Genomic DNA, 12,174 nt, shown 5'->3' on the forward strand with positions numbered 1-12,174 from the left:
CTTTAGAAAGCGCTGAGCTCCACCAAGGAAAAGTGCTTGGTGGTGGTATTATCTGTAGCCACACACACACAACTGCTTTTTTTGGGATTTGTTTTTTATATCATAAAAAACAGATCAAACAAAACTCTTCCCCTCCCACCCACCCCCCAAAAAAAAACCCCAAACCAGGAAAACAAATGTACAAGTTAATTTAGTTCCCCGTTCTGCGCGTCAATAATAATAAATTCATTCATAATAAAAAAATCAACCAAACCAAGAAAACCCGACGGATTCTGCTGCCCCGAAAGACCCCGGAGCTTAGCGACGGTGGTGGAGATGGGTGAAAAGCTGAACCGAGAGGCTGTTGTTTCTTTCCGTTGGGGAGTGGGGGGGGGGTGCGTGCGTGCGTGGAGGAAGAGAAGAAACCAGCCCCAAAGTAACACAAAAGAGCCCCAAATCCTTCTCTCAAGTGCGCCCGAGTGGTTCCTTTGCAGACAGCCGGACGGGTCAGTTTCGCATTCGATTAAGTGCCCGAGTCTGGCTTCTCCATCGGCCGCCTCTTGGGACCCTGTGACGCTCGACGGCCTGGCTGCGCGTCCTTCCGAGCGCGGCCCGGCCTAGCCGCCCGGACGAGTGGTTCCTGGGGTGATGGCGGGAGAGGGGGACAGAGCCGCGGGGGGCAGGGAGGGACGGGGGAGCAGCGTGGGTCCTGTGTCCTTGGCCACCCCACTCTGGGGCATCGGAGCGGGTGTCGCGTGCTGCTGCCTGGGAGCATGGGTGGGGGGGAGGAGCTGGCAGGAAGGGGGGGGTGGGGATGGGGGGTGCCTGTACCCCGGCTGCTGCGTGAGTTCTGTGCCCGTGGGCCCGATAGGATAATGGCCTGGCAGGGCCTGGCATATCCCGGAAACCTGGAAGAGATGGGGAAAGGTGGGGGGGGCAGATTAGTGCTATACCGGTGGGGCCGGAGAGGCCTGGGGGGGGGCGGGGAATGGGCTAAGGAAGGCAGGTCGGGGGATGGGCAGGTCGGAACGGGACGCGGGAGGGGAGGTGGGCAAAGAGGATGAAGGCCGGAGTTTGGGCGGGGGAGGGATGGAGCCCCCGGACCCAGCCTGGCTCGTTTCCCCCCCCCATGACTGTTGGGTGATTCTAACACCGCCCCCCCTCCCTCGGTGCTGACCCCAGGTGGGACCAGTCCAGGATCCAGCGGCTGCGAGGAATGAAATGAGAAAACTAGGGGCAGACCCACCCCCTGCAGAGACCTACGTCCCTCCCCCCACATCCACCCCCCCCCCCCCGGCTCCATACTCACATCCCCCTGCATTGGCATCAGCAGGAGAGTTCACATGTAGTGCCACTGGCCCTCCATTCCCATGGCAATGCCCATACTGCCCATCGGACCTGGCGTGGGGGGGGGGAAGAGGAGAGCTGAGACCCCCCCACAGCACCAGATCCCTAGATCCCAGAGTAGGATGGGACCCCCCCTACTTCCGGCCGGTCTGACTCACCCAGGCCCAACAGCCTCCCCCAGGTCAGCTAGAACAAACCAGCTGCAGCTCGGTTTAAAGGCTCCCTGGGTTTGATGGAAGGGGGGGGCCCTCCCCGAGGCTCAGGTTCACCCAGCCAGGACGGCAGCCAGGAGCATCAGCTGTTTAGTGAGGGTGGGCTCCTGTCTGAGATCAGCCAGTGACGGTATCTCGAGGGACACGGACTCGCACTCGGGCCTGGCTGGACGTCTCGCACAATCATGGCTTTTTCCGACTGACATAAAACATGCTCGGGGGGGGGGAAATTGCTGGAATGGGGGAGGTTCCCCCCTCCCCTCAGAGACAAATCAGCCACTTGAGCTTCGATTCCAATCAAAACGAAAAAATATTTGCGGGGGGGATTTAATCCCCCCCCAAAAAATGTTCACACTGAATCAAAGAGGAATTTGTCCTTGCAATGAAAAACAGGAACCGATGTTGCGAGCGGGGGAAGGGGGGGACCCGATATATTTTTTTATGGCTTTAGACGTTTTCGGTGGACAGTGTATGTCCCGTTTTCTCGGTCCCACCCCCTTTCACTGGGGGTGAAAGTCACCAGTTCCCCCCACTGTAGCCAGGCCATTGCAGAGGGAGGAATGAAATTGGAGTAGACGGAGGAGGCCGGAGAGTTGGGGGGGTCCCTGCCAGCTAGTCCAGCCCCACCCTGCTCCAGCCTTACCTGGGGGGCGGATGGCCATGTGCTGCTGCCCGTCCATGACATACCCGCCCATGGGTTGCGCCTCGGGGCTGTAGGGCGGCCCCTGACCTGCGCGGAAGAGAGGGGGGAAAGGTCATGGTGGAGACTGGCCGTGGGAGGGGGGCACTTTCCCAATGTGGGGGCATTGTGGGCTCTGCAGAGTGGGGTGCACAAGCCCTGCCCTGTGGGGGACAGGACACAAGCCCAGTGGGGGGGGCCCGGAAGCTGACCCCCCCCATGCCACCCCCTCCTCTGTCGGGCAGCAGGGCACTCGGTCCCCGTGGCCCATTCAGCCCCCATCTCCCCTGCAGGGGGGGCTGGTTCATGTCCCATTTCGCTAGCAACGCCCCAGCCCGGTGGGAAGGCGGCTGAGACCCAGCAAGCTCGTCTCACGCTGCGGGGGAGCAGGGGGGTGAACCAGGTCCCTGGCTCCCGGTCTGGGAGACAGAGGGTTTCGGGGGCTCCCCACCCCCGCCAGCTGGGCCTCACCTGTGCGGTTGGACTGGTCGATCATCGGCTGTACAATGCGCCTCCGGGCGTTTATAAACCTGCGCCGGCCGGACAGACAGAGAGACAGAGGGTGAGTCCCGGAGCTGCTGCGAGAAGGACGCAGCCCAGAGACCCAGGGACCCCAGGCGCAAGGGGAGGATGAAGGTCACAGCCCCCCTAGGTTCTTGCAGCGTGTCACTCTGGGGAAGGGACCACAACGGCCTTGGGGGCATGTACCCCCCATTGGGAGCCAAAAATGTCTGATGGGGGGACCAGGAATAGAATCCGGGAGTCCTCACTCCCAGCCCCCTGCTCAACCACTAGCCCCCACTCCCGTCCCAGAGCCAGGAATGGAACCCAGGAGTCCTGGCTCCCAGCCCATACCCCCATGCTCTAGCCACTAGCCCCTACTCCCCTCCCAGAGCCTGGAATGGAACCCAGGAGTCCTGGCTCCCAGCCCATACCCCCATGCTCTAGCCACTAGCCCCCACTCCCCTCCCAGAGCCTGGAATGGAACCCAGGAGTCCTGGCTCCCAGCCCCCTGCTCAACCACTAGCCCTCACTCCCGTCCCAGAGCTGGGGATGGAACCCAGGCATCCTAGAGAATACCCCCCCCATTCTAACCCTGAGCCCAAGGTATTTCCCAGAACCCCCAGCTCCCACTTCCCCCCAATGCTCCTCACAGGACCCAGGGTCTGCACAAGGGGAAAGGGGCCCCCAGCCCCAGCTGAGCAGAGGCTGCCTAGGGTCCCAGGCCTGCTTCTGGGGGGAGGTTTCACTCTGATCATGGGTGGGGGGGTGCCAGGGATGTGGGGGAGGGGGAAAGCAGGAGGCCCTTAGGTGGGTGGGGGAGGCAAGGGGCATGAGGGGAAGAGAGGAGAGGGGTGGGGGAGTGAGGGGCATGGGGAGGCTGCAAGGTGGGAGATTCCAGGGGCATGGGGGGGATGCAAAGAGGGTCAATGGGATGGGGGGGAGGGGGGAAGGGTAGATGCCAGAGGGGGAGGGGGAGATGCCGGGATGGGGGGGTTGCGAGGGGGGAGTGGGAGATGCCAGAGGCAGGGAGGGTGCGAGGGGGTGATGCTGGGACGGGGGAAGAGGTTGCGAGGGGGGAGAGGGAGATGCCAGGACTGGGCGGTTGTGAGGCAGGAGGGGGAGATGCCAGAGGCAGAGGGGTTGCGAGGGGGTGATGCTGGGACAGGGAGGTTGTGAGGCAGGAGGGGGGGTCAGGAAGGGGAGATGCCAGAGGTGGGGGGGTTACAAGGCGGGAGGGGGAGATACCAGGATGGGGTGTTGCTGGGATGGGGGGTTGCAAGGGGGGAGGGAGAGATGCCGGGGGGGTTGTGAGGGAGGAGGGGGAGATGCTGGGACAGGGGGTTGCAAGGGGGGAGAGAAAGATGCTGGGATGGGAGGGGTTATCAGGAGAAGTGCAAAGGGGGAGGGGACGTGAGGGGGAATGGGGTGGGTCATGAGGAACATTGGTGGGAGATGACTGAGGGGCATGGAGGGACGGTGGGGGGGGCACGGGAGGAATCACCCCCCCACACACCATGGCAGCTTCCGGGCCGATCTTACCAGTTATTGACCTGCAGGATGGTGAGCCCTGTGTCCTGCGCCAGCTGCTTCTTCTGCTCCTCCGAGGGGTACGGATGCTGCAGGCCAGAGCAGAGAGTAGCGTGATCCCGGGGGCAGCCCTGGCCACACGGCACCCCCAGCCAGAGGAGGAGCTCAGAGCCCTGGGCCAGGGGGCACCAGGCCCTGTGAGCCTCCTGGTGACAGGGACACTTTAATCCCATTACAAAGATGGGGAAACTGAGGCACAGAGGGGGTAAGTGGCTTGTTTGATAATTAGGTGAAGCGTGTGTCAGAGACAAGGAGAGAACCCAGGAGTCCTGGCTTCTAGCCTTTCCCCTCCCCTAACCCCATTCCCTGAGCAGGGGATAGAACCCGGAGTCCTGGCTCCCACTCCCCACTTCTAACCACGAGACCCACTTCCCCCAGTTGGAAATGGAACCCAGGAGTCCTGAGTTCCCAACCTAATAAGAAAAGGTGGCCAGTATTTGTCAAGTGCTTTGAGACCCTAGGACGAAGTAAAAACACAATTAACACTAATCATTACACAAAATGCCAAACATTCCCTGCCATGGATGCTGCCGGCCCTGGGGCCTCGGATCTGTAGTGAATGGATTTAAAACTTCCCTCTAGAGATGTGGGTGAGAGCAGGGGGCTGGGAGCCAGGACACCTGGGTTCTATCCCAGCTCTGGGAGAGGAGTGGTGTCTAGTGGTTAGAGCAGCAACCTCAGGACTCCTGGCTTTATTCTAGGAGCCTGAATAGCCAGGCCTAGAACCCTACTCTCCCGAGTCCCAGTTCATTGCTCCATCCACGAGCCTGCACTGCTGACAGAATTAGCCCATTTGGCCTGTCATAGCTTCTCCAAGTTCCAGAATCCCAGGCCTTGAGCTGAGGGGTGACTCCATCAGCCAGTAGCAGTAGAAGGCTCTTACCCTCAAGGGGGGAACATGGTGCATGTAGCCACTACAAAGAGCAAATGTCACCATCCAATGAATGATCCCTGCCTGGGCCAGACCCTGATACCGAATTAACTTGCCAGACCATGGACCCCGGACCAGATCCTGGTCCCAAATGGACCTGACCCAGCCCCCTCCTCATCTATGGGGCCTGGAATTCTAACCTAATTTTTGGAGGCATCAACTCTCCCCTGGGAGCTCTGAATTTGCCTCCTAGCAACTGCCCAGCTTGCGGTGACCTGGGCGGCCAGGGAAGGCCGCCTGTCATCTGTCACCACGCTGTCAGGGGCGGGAAGGAGGGCTTGGCAGAGGTCTCGGGGTGACCCACAGAACGGTGCCGCCTCATCCATCATTGGGGCCTGGCAGGGAAAGCACGAGGCTGCCTGGCCTTTGATCGGCAGGACCTTTGCTGCCCCGCGGGAGGGGAGGACAAGGTTTCTACACCAGGCCATCTGGCTGGAAGCTGAAGAGGGGGAGGCTAAGGGTGGGAAGGATCCTAGAGCTGAGGAGAGAACCCAGGCGTCCTGGCTCCCAGCCCCCCTGCTCTAACCACTAGACCCCATTCCCCTCCCAGAGCTGGGCAAGAACCTGGCTCCCAGCCCCCCCACCCCGCTCTAACCACTAGACACCACTCCTCTCCCAGGGCCAGGGAGAGAACCCAGGAGTCCTGGCTCCCAACCCCCTGCTCTAACAATTAGACCCCACTCCCCTCCCAGAGCTAGGAGAGAGCCAAGGTGTTCTGGCTCCCAGACCCCCCCCCCCCCCCGCTTTAACCACTAGACACCACTCCCCTCCCGGAGCCAGGGAGAGAAACCAGGGGTCCTGGCTCCCAGCCCCCCTGCTCTACCCACTAGACCCCATTCCCCTCCCAGAGCCAGGGAGAGAGCCCAGGAGTCCTGGCTCCCAGGCCCCCCTCCCGCTCTAACCACTAGACCCCACTCCCCTCCCAGAGCCAGGAAGCGAACCCAGGAGTCTTGGCTCCCAGCCACCCTACCCAAATTTCAACTTTGACCAGCCCAGTTAACACATGGCACAATTTATGCCAACTTCCTGCTCCACCAAAAGGCTCCCCCTTAAGAGTCTTTAGTTTCAGAAATGGGGGGAAAGGCCCATGGGGGGGTCACCCCTGTCCTGCCAGGCTGGGAAAGGCCTTCGCTTAGCGGAGCCCTCTGCTGTGGCAACGCCAGCCAGTGGGTTCAGGGTAATTGGCCAGAATTGATTATACTTCCCCAGTCCCTAATAGGTTTATGGTGCCTTCAATTAGTGACTAATTGGTCAGCGCTCATTAACTCAGCTTTGTTTAACTAACCGGGGAGAGGGGGGTGCGGCAGCTCCCCTAATGGCTTGGTGGCACAGCAGCGAAAGAGCAGACGCAGCAGCCTGCCCGCTCGGGGGTGAGGTCTTTCGCCTGTAACCGGCACCAGGGGCTGGGACCAGTTTGGGGTCCGACAGCTCTGGTGAGTGTAGGCGGGACCTTTCCCCGCTCTGGGAGACACTTTCCATACTCACTGCAGGCCTGGTTCTCTTATGCCAGTTCCCCTCTGGGCTCCGCCCCCTAGAGCTGGGGATAGAACCCAGGAGTCCTGGCTCCCAGCCCCCCCTGCTCTAACCACCAGGCCCCACTCCCCTCCCAGAGCCAGGGAGAGAACCCAGGAGTCCTGGCTCCCAGCCCCCCCTCGCTCTAACCACTAACCCCCACCCCCCTCCCAGAGCTGAGACAGAACCCAGGAGTCCTGGCTCCCCGCCCCCCCTGCTCTAACCACTAGCCCCCCCGCACAAACGTGGTTGAGCCACTAGGGGGTGACAAAGAGCCACAGCAGGGGCACATGTCCCCCTAGGGCGAGAAGGAGAAGCGCCCTCGCTTGGCTGTTCTCTACCTTTCCTTCATGTCTCGTCTCCTGCACCTCGGGCAAGCGTCTTCACCCGTGCGCAAAATCCTAGTGCCCGTCCCCTCTTGCACCAGGCCCTGCTCCCCTTCCCAGAGCTGGGATAGAACCCAGGAGTCCTGGCTCCCACCAGGAGTCTCCGGCGCCTGGCCTTGCCCTGCCCCCTCGTCACTCACCGACAGGTGCTGGAAGAGCCAGGCCCGCATGATGTTGGTGGCTACTTTGGGGAAGATCCCCCGCTTCTTGTTCCGTTTTTTGTCCCGGTCCAGGTCGTCGTCGTCTCCGGTGCTGGGGGAGGCCACGCTGTTATCCAGGCAGTCCCCTGAGAGAGAGGCAGCCTGAGTGTCCAGGAGCGGGACTCGAACCCAGGAGCAGGACTCAAACCCAGGAGCAGTTCTGCTGAGACACCTGCCCCTTGCTGCTTGAGCTAAAGAGAAGCTTTCGGCCCCCTCCCTGGTGCTGACGCACAAACGTGGTTGAGCCACTAGGGGGTGACAAAGAGCCACAGCAGGGGCACATGTCCCCCTAGGGCGAGAAGGAGAAGCGCCCTCGCTTGGCTGTTCTCTACCTTTCTTCCATGTCTCATCTCCTGCACCTCGGGCAAGCGTCTTCACCCGTGCGCAAAATCCTAGTGCCCGTCCCCTCTTGCACCAGGCCCTGCTCCCCTCCCAGGACTGGGGACAGAACCCAGGAGTCCTGGCCCCCAGTCATCCTGCCCCTCTGTTTTAACCCCTAGATCCCACTCCCCTCCCAGAGCCAGAACCCAGGAGTCCTGGCCCCCAGTCGTCCTGCCCCTCTGCTTTAACCACTAGACCCCACTCCCCTCTCAGAGCCAGAACCCAGGAGTCCTGGCCCCCAGATACCCCTACTCCAACCCACTGCCCCCTGCCCTTGCCAGCGGCTGCTGCTGGATCCCTGCCCTGCTGCAGCCGTGGAAATTTGGGACTTTTCCTCGGCTCCTTGTGGTGCAGGGCCCAGGACAAGGCCATTTCGGATCAGACAGACTCTGGTTTTTCTCTCAGCCCCAGCCTCGGGGTGGGGACTTGAGTGACTCCGAGGCGGTGGTTGGGGAGAGGGGCAGTAGAAGCTATGGGGTTGGGGTGGGATAAGGTTGGGGAGCCCATGGACACACAGAAGGGTGTGATGGGTGGATGACTGCAAGCCCCCACTCCGTAGGTCTGCTAGGCCCCCTGCACTGTGAGCATCTTTCGGACAACTCCTGCCGGGGGCAGGATTCAAACCCGCGACGCTGAGGGCTGGTTCCCTTTGGGAAACAAACCCCCCCCGCGGCTGAGGTAAAGTGAAACGGAACCCAGGTCTGGTCGCTGGACGAGTCTGGGTCACTGTTAATAGTGCAAGGGGCCGGCGTGCGTGGGCGGGTGGGTGCTTTACCTGTGTGTGTGTGTGTGTGTGTATGTGTGTGCGTCCCAGACCCCTACCCTGCTCCCAGCTGCTGGGGATTCTCCTTTGGCTCAGGGTGCAAGGCACAGCAGGATGTGGGTTCAACCCCCCCAGGTTCTGACAGCTGCTTTTATTTCCTGCTCTCTTCTCCCCCCAGCCCCGACACGCTGCTCCCCCACCCCCAGCAGTGCCACAGCCTCCTCCAGGCCTCAGCCCTGATCCCACGTCCTCTATAGGGCACATGGGTCTATTGGGGCACCTGCTAGTGCCGTTTGCAACCCGCTCCCCCCCAGAGAAACATAAATCCCCCCCCTCCAGCTGCTGATCTTTCATATCCTCCGGCTAAAAGGCAGCTTAAAAGTCTTGCCTGAAGCGCCCGTAAATTATGCATCAGAGAATGCGCTGCTGGGGCTGGGCTGGGTTCTCCCTCGGCCCCCACTCCCTGTCCCCCTTCCCCCAGGCAGCCGGATTTCGTAGTGGGGAAATCCCAGGGAACAAAGGAAACAGCAGGAACTAAAGGGCGGGGAGGGGGGAATCGGGGAGGGGGAGAGGGGTTAAGTGGGTCATAAGAGGTTCTGGGGGGAAGGGGAGTGGGGTGCAGGGATGAGCCAGGCTGGGGCAGGGGGGTTAGGAGCAGGGAAGTGGGTGGGGGGAGGGGAGTGCGGATGAGCTGGGATGGGGGTGAGAAGGGAGTAGTGAGGGGGTTGGGAGCAGGGAGGGGGTGGGGAAAGGCAATGGGGTGCAGGGGTGGGGGAGGGGAGCTAGGAGAAGAGGGGGAGGGACCTTGGGAGCAGGGGCCTTGGGAGCAGGGCACCAGCTCTAAACCCCAGTTTGGGACAGGAAGTGACAGCGACTCCCTTGGAGCTGCCAAGTCAATTCAGGGCCCGGCACCAAACACCTCAGGACAAGCAGAGTCAGCACCTCACTGCAGCACAGCGCCCCCTAGTGCCGCGCTGGGGCAATGGGGCCAGCCCTGTCTGCCAGAGGAGAGCGCCCCCTGCTGCCCCTGCTGCCCCTGCCCCGCTCCATGCCCCACAGCGCCTCATGGGGCCAGCCCCACCTGCTAGGGGAGAGCGCCCCCTGCTGCCCCCACCCTACTCCCTGCCGTCCCCTGCCCCACAGCGCCCCCTAGCACCACACTGGGGCAATGGGGCCAACCCTGTCTGCCAGGGGAGAGCACCCCCTGCTCCCCCTGCCCCGCTCCATGCCCCACAGCGCCTCATGGGGCCAGCCCCACCTGCCAGGGGAGAGCGCCCCCTGCTGCCCCCACCCTACTCCCTGCCCCACAGCATCCCCTGCCCCACAGCGCCCCCTAGCACCACACTGGTGCAATGGGGCCAACCCTGTCTGCCAGGGGAGAGCACCCCCTGCTGCCCACACCCTGCTCCCTGCCCCACAGCGCCCCCTAGTGCCACACTGGGGCAATGGGGCCAACCCTGTCTGCCAAGGGAGAGCACCCCCTGCTGCCCCCGCCCCGCTCCCTGCCCCACAGTGCCCCCTAGCACCGCTCTGGAGCCAGCCCCGACTGCCAGGGGAGAGCACCCCCTACTGCCCCCGCCCTGCTCCCTACCCCCCAGTGCCCCCTAGCGCAGCTCTGGGGCCAGCCCCGCCTGCCAGGGGAGAGTGCCCCCTGCTGCCCCTGCCCCGCTCCATGCCCCACATCACCCCCTAGAGCCACCCTGGGGCCAGCCCTGCCTGCCAGAGGAGAGCGCCCCCTGCTGCCCCTGCCCGTGAATGGAGCACAGGGAGGCCGGGGCGCTGACTCACTGCAACCACTTCCCTGGTCACGGCCTGTTTCCCCAGCCATCACACTGGGCCGGTCGCTGGGTCCTGGCTGGAATCACCCCACAGACACCCCGGCACAGGGCTGGCTGGGGGGCTAAGCACCCCACTCCAGAGCCTCTCACCCTTCTCCCAGAGGGCCCATGGGCTGAGCAGCGTCTCCCACTGTTCCTCCATCCCCCCTCTCCTCCAACCCCCCTGCTCCCCTGCCATCCCCCCGCTATCTCTCCACAAACCCCCTCTGCCCCGCCACCCCCCCACTGCCCCTCCAGCCCCCTCGCTGCCCTGCCATCCCCCCGCTGCCCCGCCACCCCCCCACTGCCCCTCCAACCCCCCTGCTGCCCCTCCAACACCCCTGCTGTCTCTCCAACCCCTCCACTCCCCCTCCATCCCCCCCACTTCCCCGCCATCCGCCCTGCTGTCCCTTGTCCCCCCCACTGTCTCTCCACACACCCTGCTGCCCCTCCCACCCCCCGCTGTCTCCACACACCCCCACTACCCCTCCAACACCCCCGCTGTCTCTCTAACCCCCCCACTACCCCTTCAACCCCCCCGATGTCTCTCATCCCCTCCGCTATCCCTCATCCTCCCACTGCCCCTCCAACCCCCCCCGGCTGTCTCTCCACACACCCCCACTGCCCCTCCAACCTCCCCACTGTCCCTCCATTCCCCCGCTGTCCCTCCATCCCCCCTGCCTCTCCAGATCCCGCCACTGCCCCTCCAGGGCCCCACTGCCTCTCCAACCCCCCACACTTTCCCTCCATCCCCTCCCGCATCTCTATCCCCTCCCCCCCCCAACATTTGACTCTATGCCACCCCATAGTCTCAGCGTGGGGCTGCGCTGTGCAGGGAGGAAGGCGACCTCCGTGACCCTGGAGCCAAAGGCAGCTGTGGCCTTTTCCTCTGCCTGCTCTGCTCCGCTCCCCGGGTTCGTTCGTGGGGTAATCATCTTGCCAAGGGCAGCACCATGAGCACCCAGAGCCGGCGCATTGCCTGGCCGTGATGGCCGGCTCTCAGAAACACGGTGACGGAGGTTTCTACCCACGGGCATGAGGCTCCACCCCAGAGGCAGTTGCATTGCAGGGTGGAACGGGCCATGCGGGCCACCGCACAAGGCAGGAAGGGGTTAATGGGCTACCAAAAGGCCAATCAGCCCAAACGGAGACACCTGGCAGTGAAGGTTTCAAAGGAAAAGCCCTTGGCTGGGCATGGGGGGAAGGAAGGTGGAGCTGGTGGAGGCAGCCCTGGCCTAGTGGATCTCGTGGAAGACAAGGAAGTTTCCTGACTTGTTTTGGACTTGAGCTGCCCCGAGACGGGACGGGACGGGACCAAGACCTCTCTGCAGGGCTAGTCGGCGTTGAAGCCTGGCTGGAGCCAGCGAAGAGCAGCTGGGAAACTGAGGCTGAGTGGCTGCTACGCTGCCCCTCCCCACCTCAAGGGGGGCACTCAGGTGAGGCTGTTTCCCGATGGGCAGGCCCTCGTGTGGCACGCGCGTACCACAGAGTTGCACCGACGCAATGCACCAGCACAGGACTGTGACTCGCTGCTGGGGAGACGCACTGTTGGGGTTTGAGCTCGGCCCAGCGCAGCTGGGACTGTGTGGTACCCGAGGGGGGCTGCTGATCAGTGACACTTGCTAGGGCCAAATTTCTTCCCCAAATCAAACTCCAGCTACAGGGATTTTGTTCTGCCGCCTCCCAGCCCCTCTCATTTCACGGGGAGTTGGGCTCCTCCATCACTTCCTGTCCCAAACTATTCTGCACCACTGTGGCTGTTAATTAGCTGGCCCGCTGCACCCCAGAGGTGGTTGCATTGCAGGACTGGGTGGCACCTGTCAAGTGCTTCTCAGGCTGTAAAGAGGCTTTTCTCCCAGCCAGGAGATTTCGCCCC

The 12,174-nt window shown here is 62.7% G+C and overlaps 1 protein-coding gene across 1 annotated transcript in view; it reads right to left on the reverse strand.

The window, feature by feature from the left end:
- Positions 1-149: 149 nt before the first annotated feature.
- The window catches only part of MEIS3 (Meis homeobox 3), a 33,896-nt gene continuing 21,871 nt past the window's right edge, over positions 150-12,174 (reverse strand). The window contains exons 8-13 of the mRNA XM_050928585.1: positions 7,278-7,423; positions 4,261-4,337; positions 2,689-2,747; positions 2,182-2,268; positions 1,289-1,377; positions 150-887 (exon numbers count right to left, since the gene is read on the reverse strand). Coding sequence (XP_050784542.1) covers positions 1,319-1,377; positions 2,182-2,268; positions 2,689-2,747; positions 4,261-4,337; positions 7,278-7,423 — 428 coding nt within the window. The 3' untranslated portion in view covers positions 150-887; positions 1,289-1,318. The remainder of the gene's footprint in view (positions 888-1,288; positions 1,378-2,181; positions 2,269-2,688; positions 2,748-4,260; positions 4,338-7,277; positions 7,424-12,174) is intronic.

This window comes from Gopherus flavomarginatus, chromosome 18 (genome assembly GCF_025201925.1).
Source record: "Gopherus flavomarginatus isolate rGopFla2 chromosome 18, rGopFla2.mat.asm, whole genome shotgun sequence".
In the NCBI taxonomy this organism is placed as follows: domain Eukaryota; kingdom Metazoa; phylum Chordata; order Testudines; family Testudinidae; genus Gopherus; species Gopherus flavomarginatus.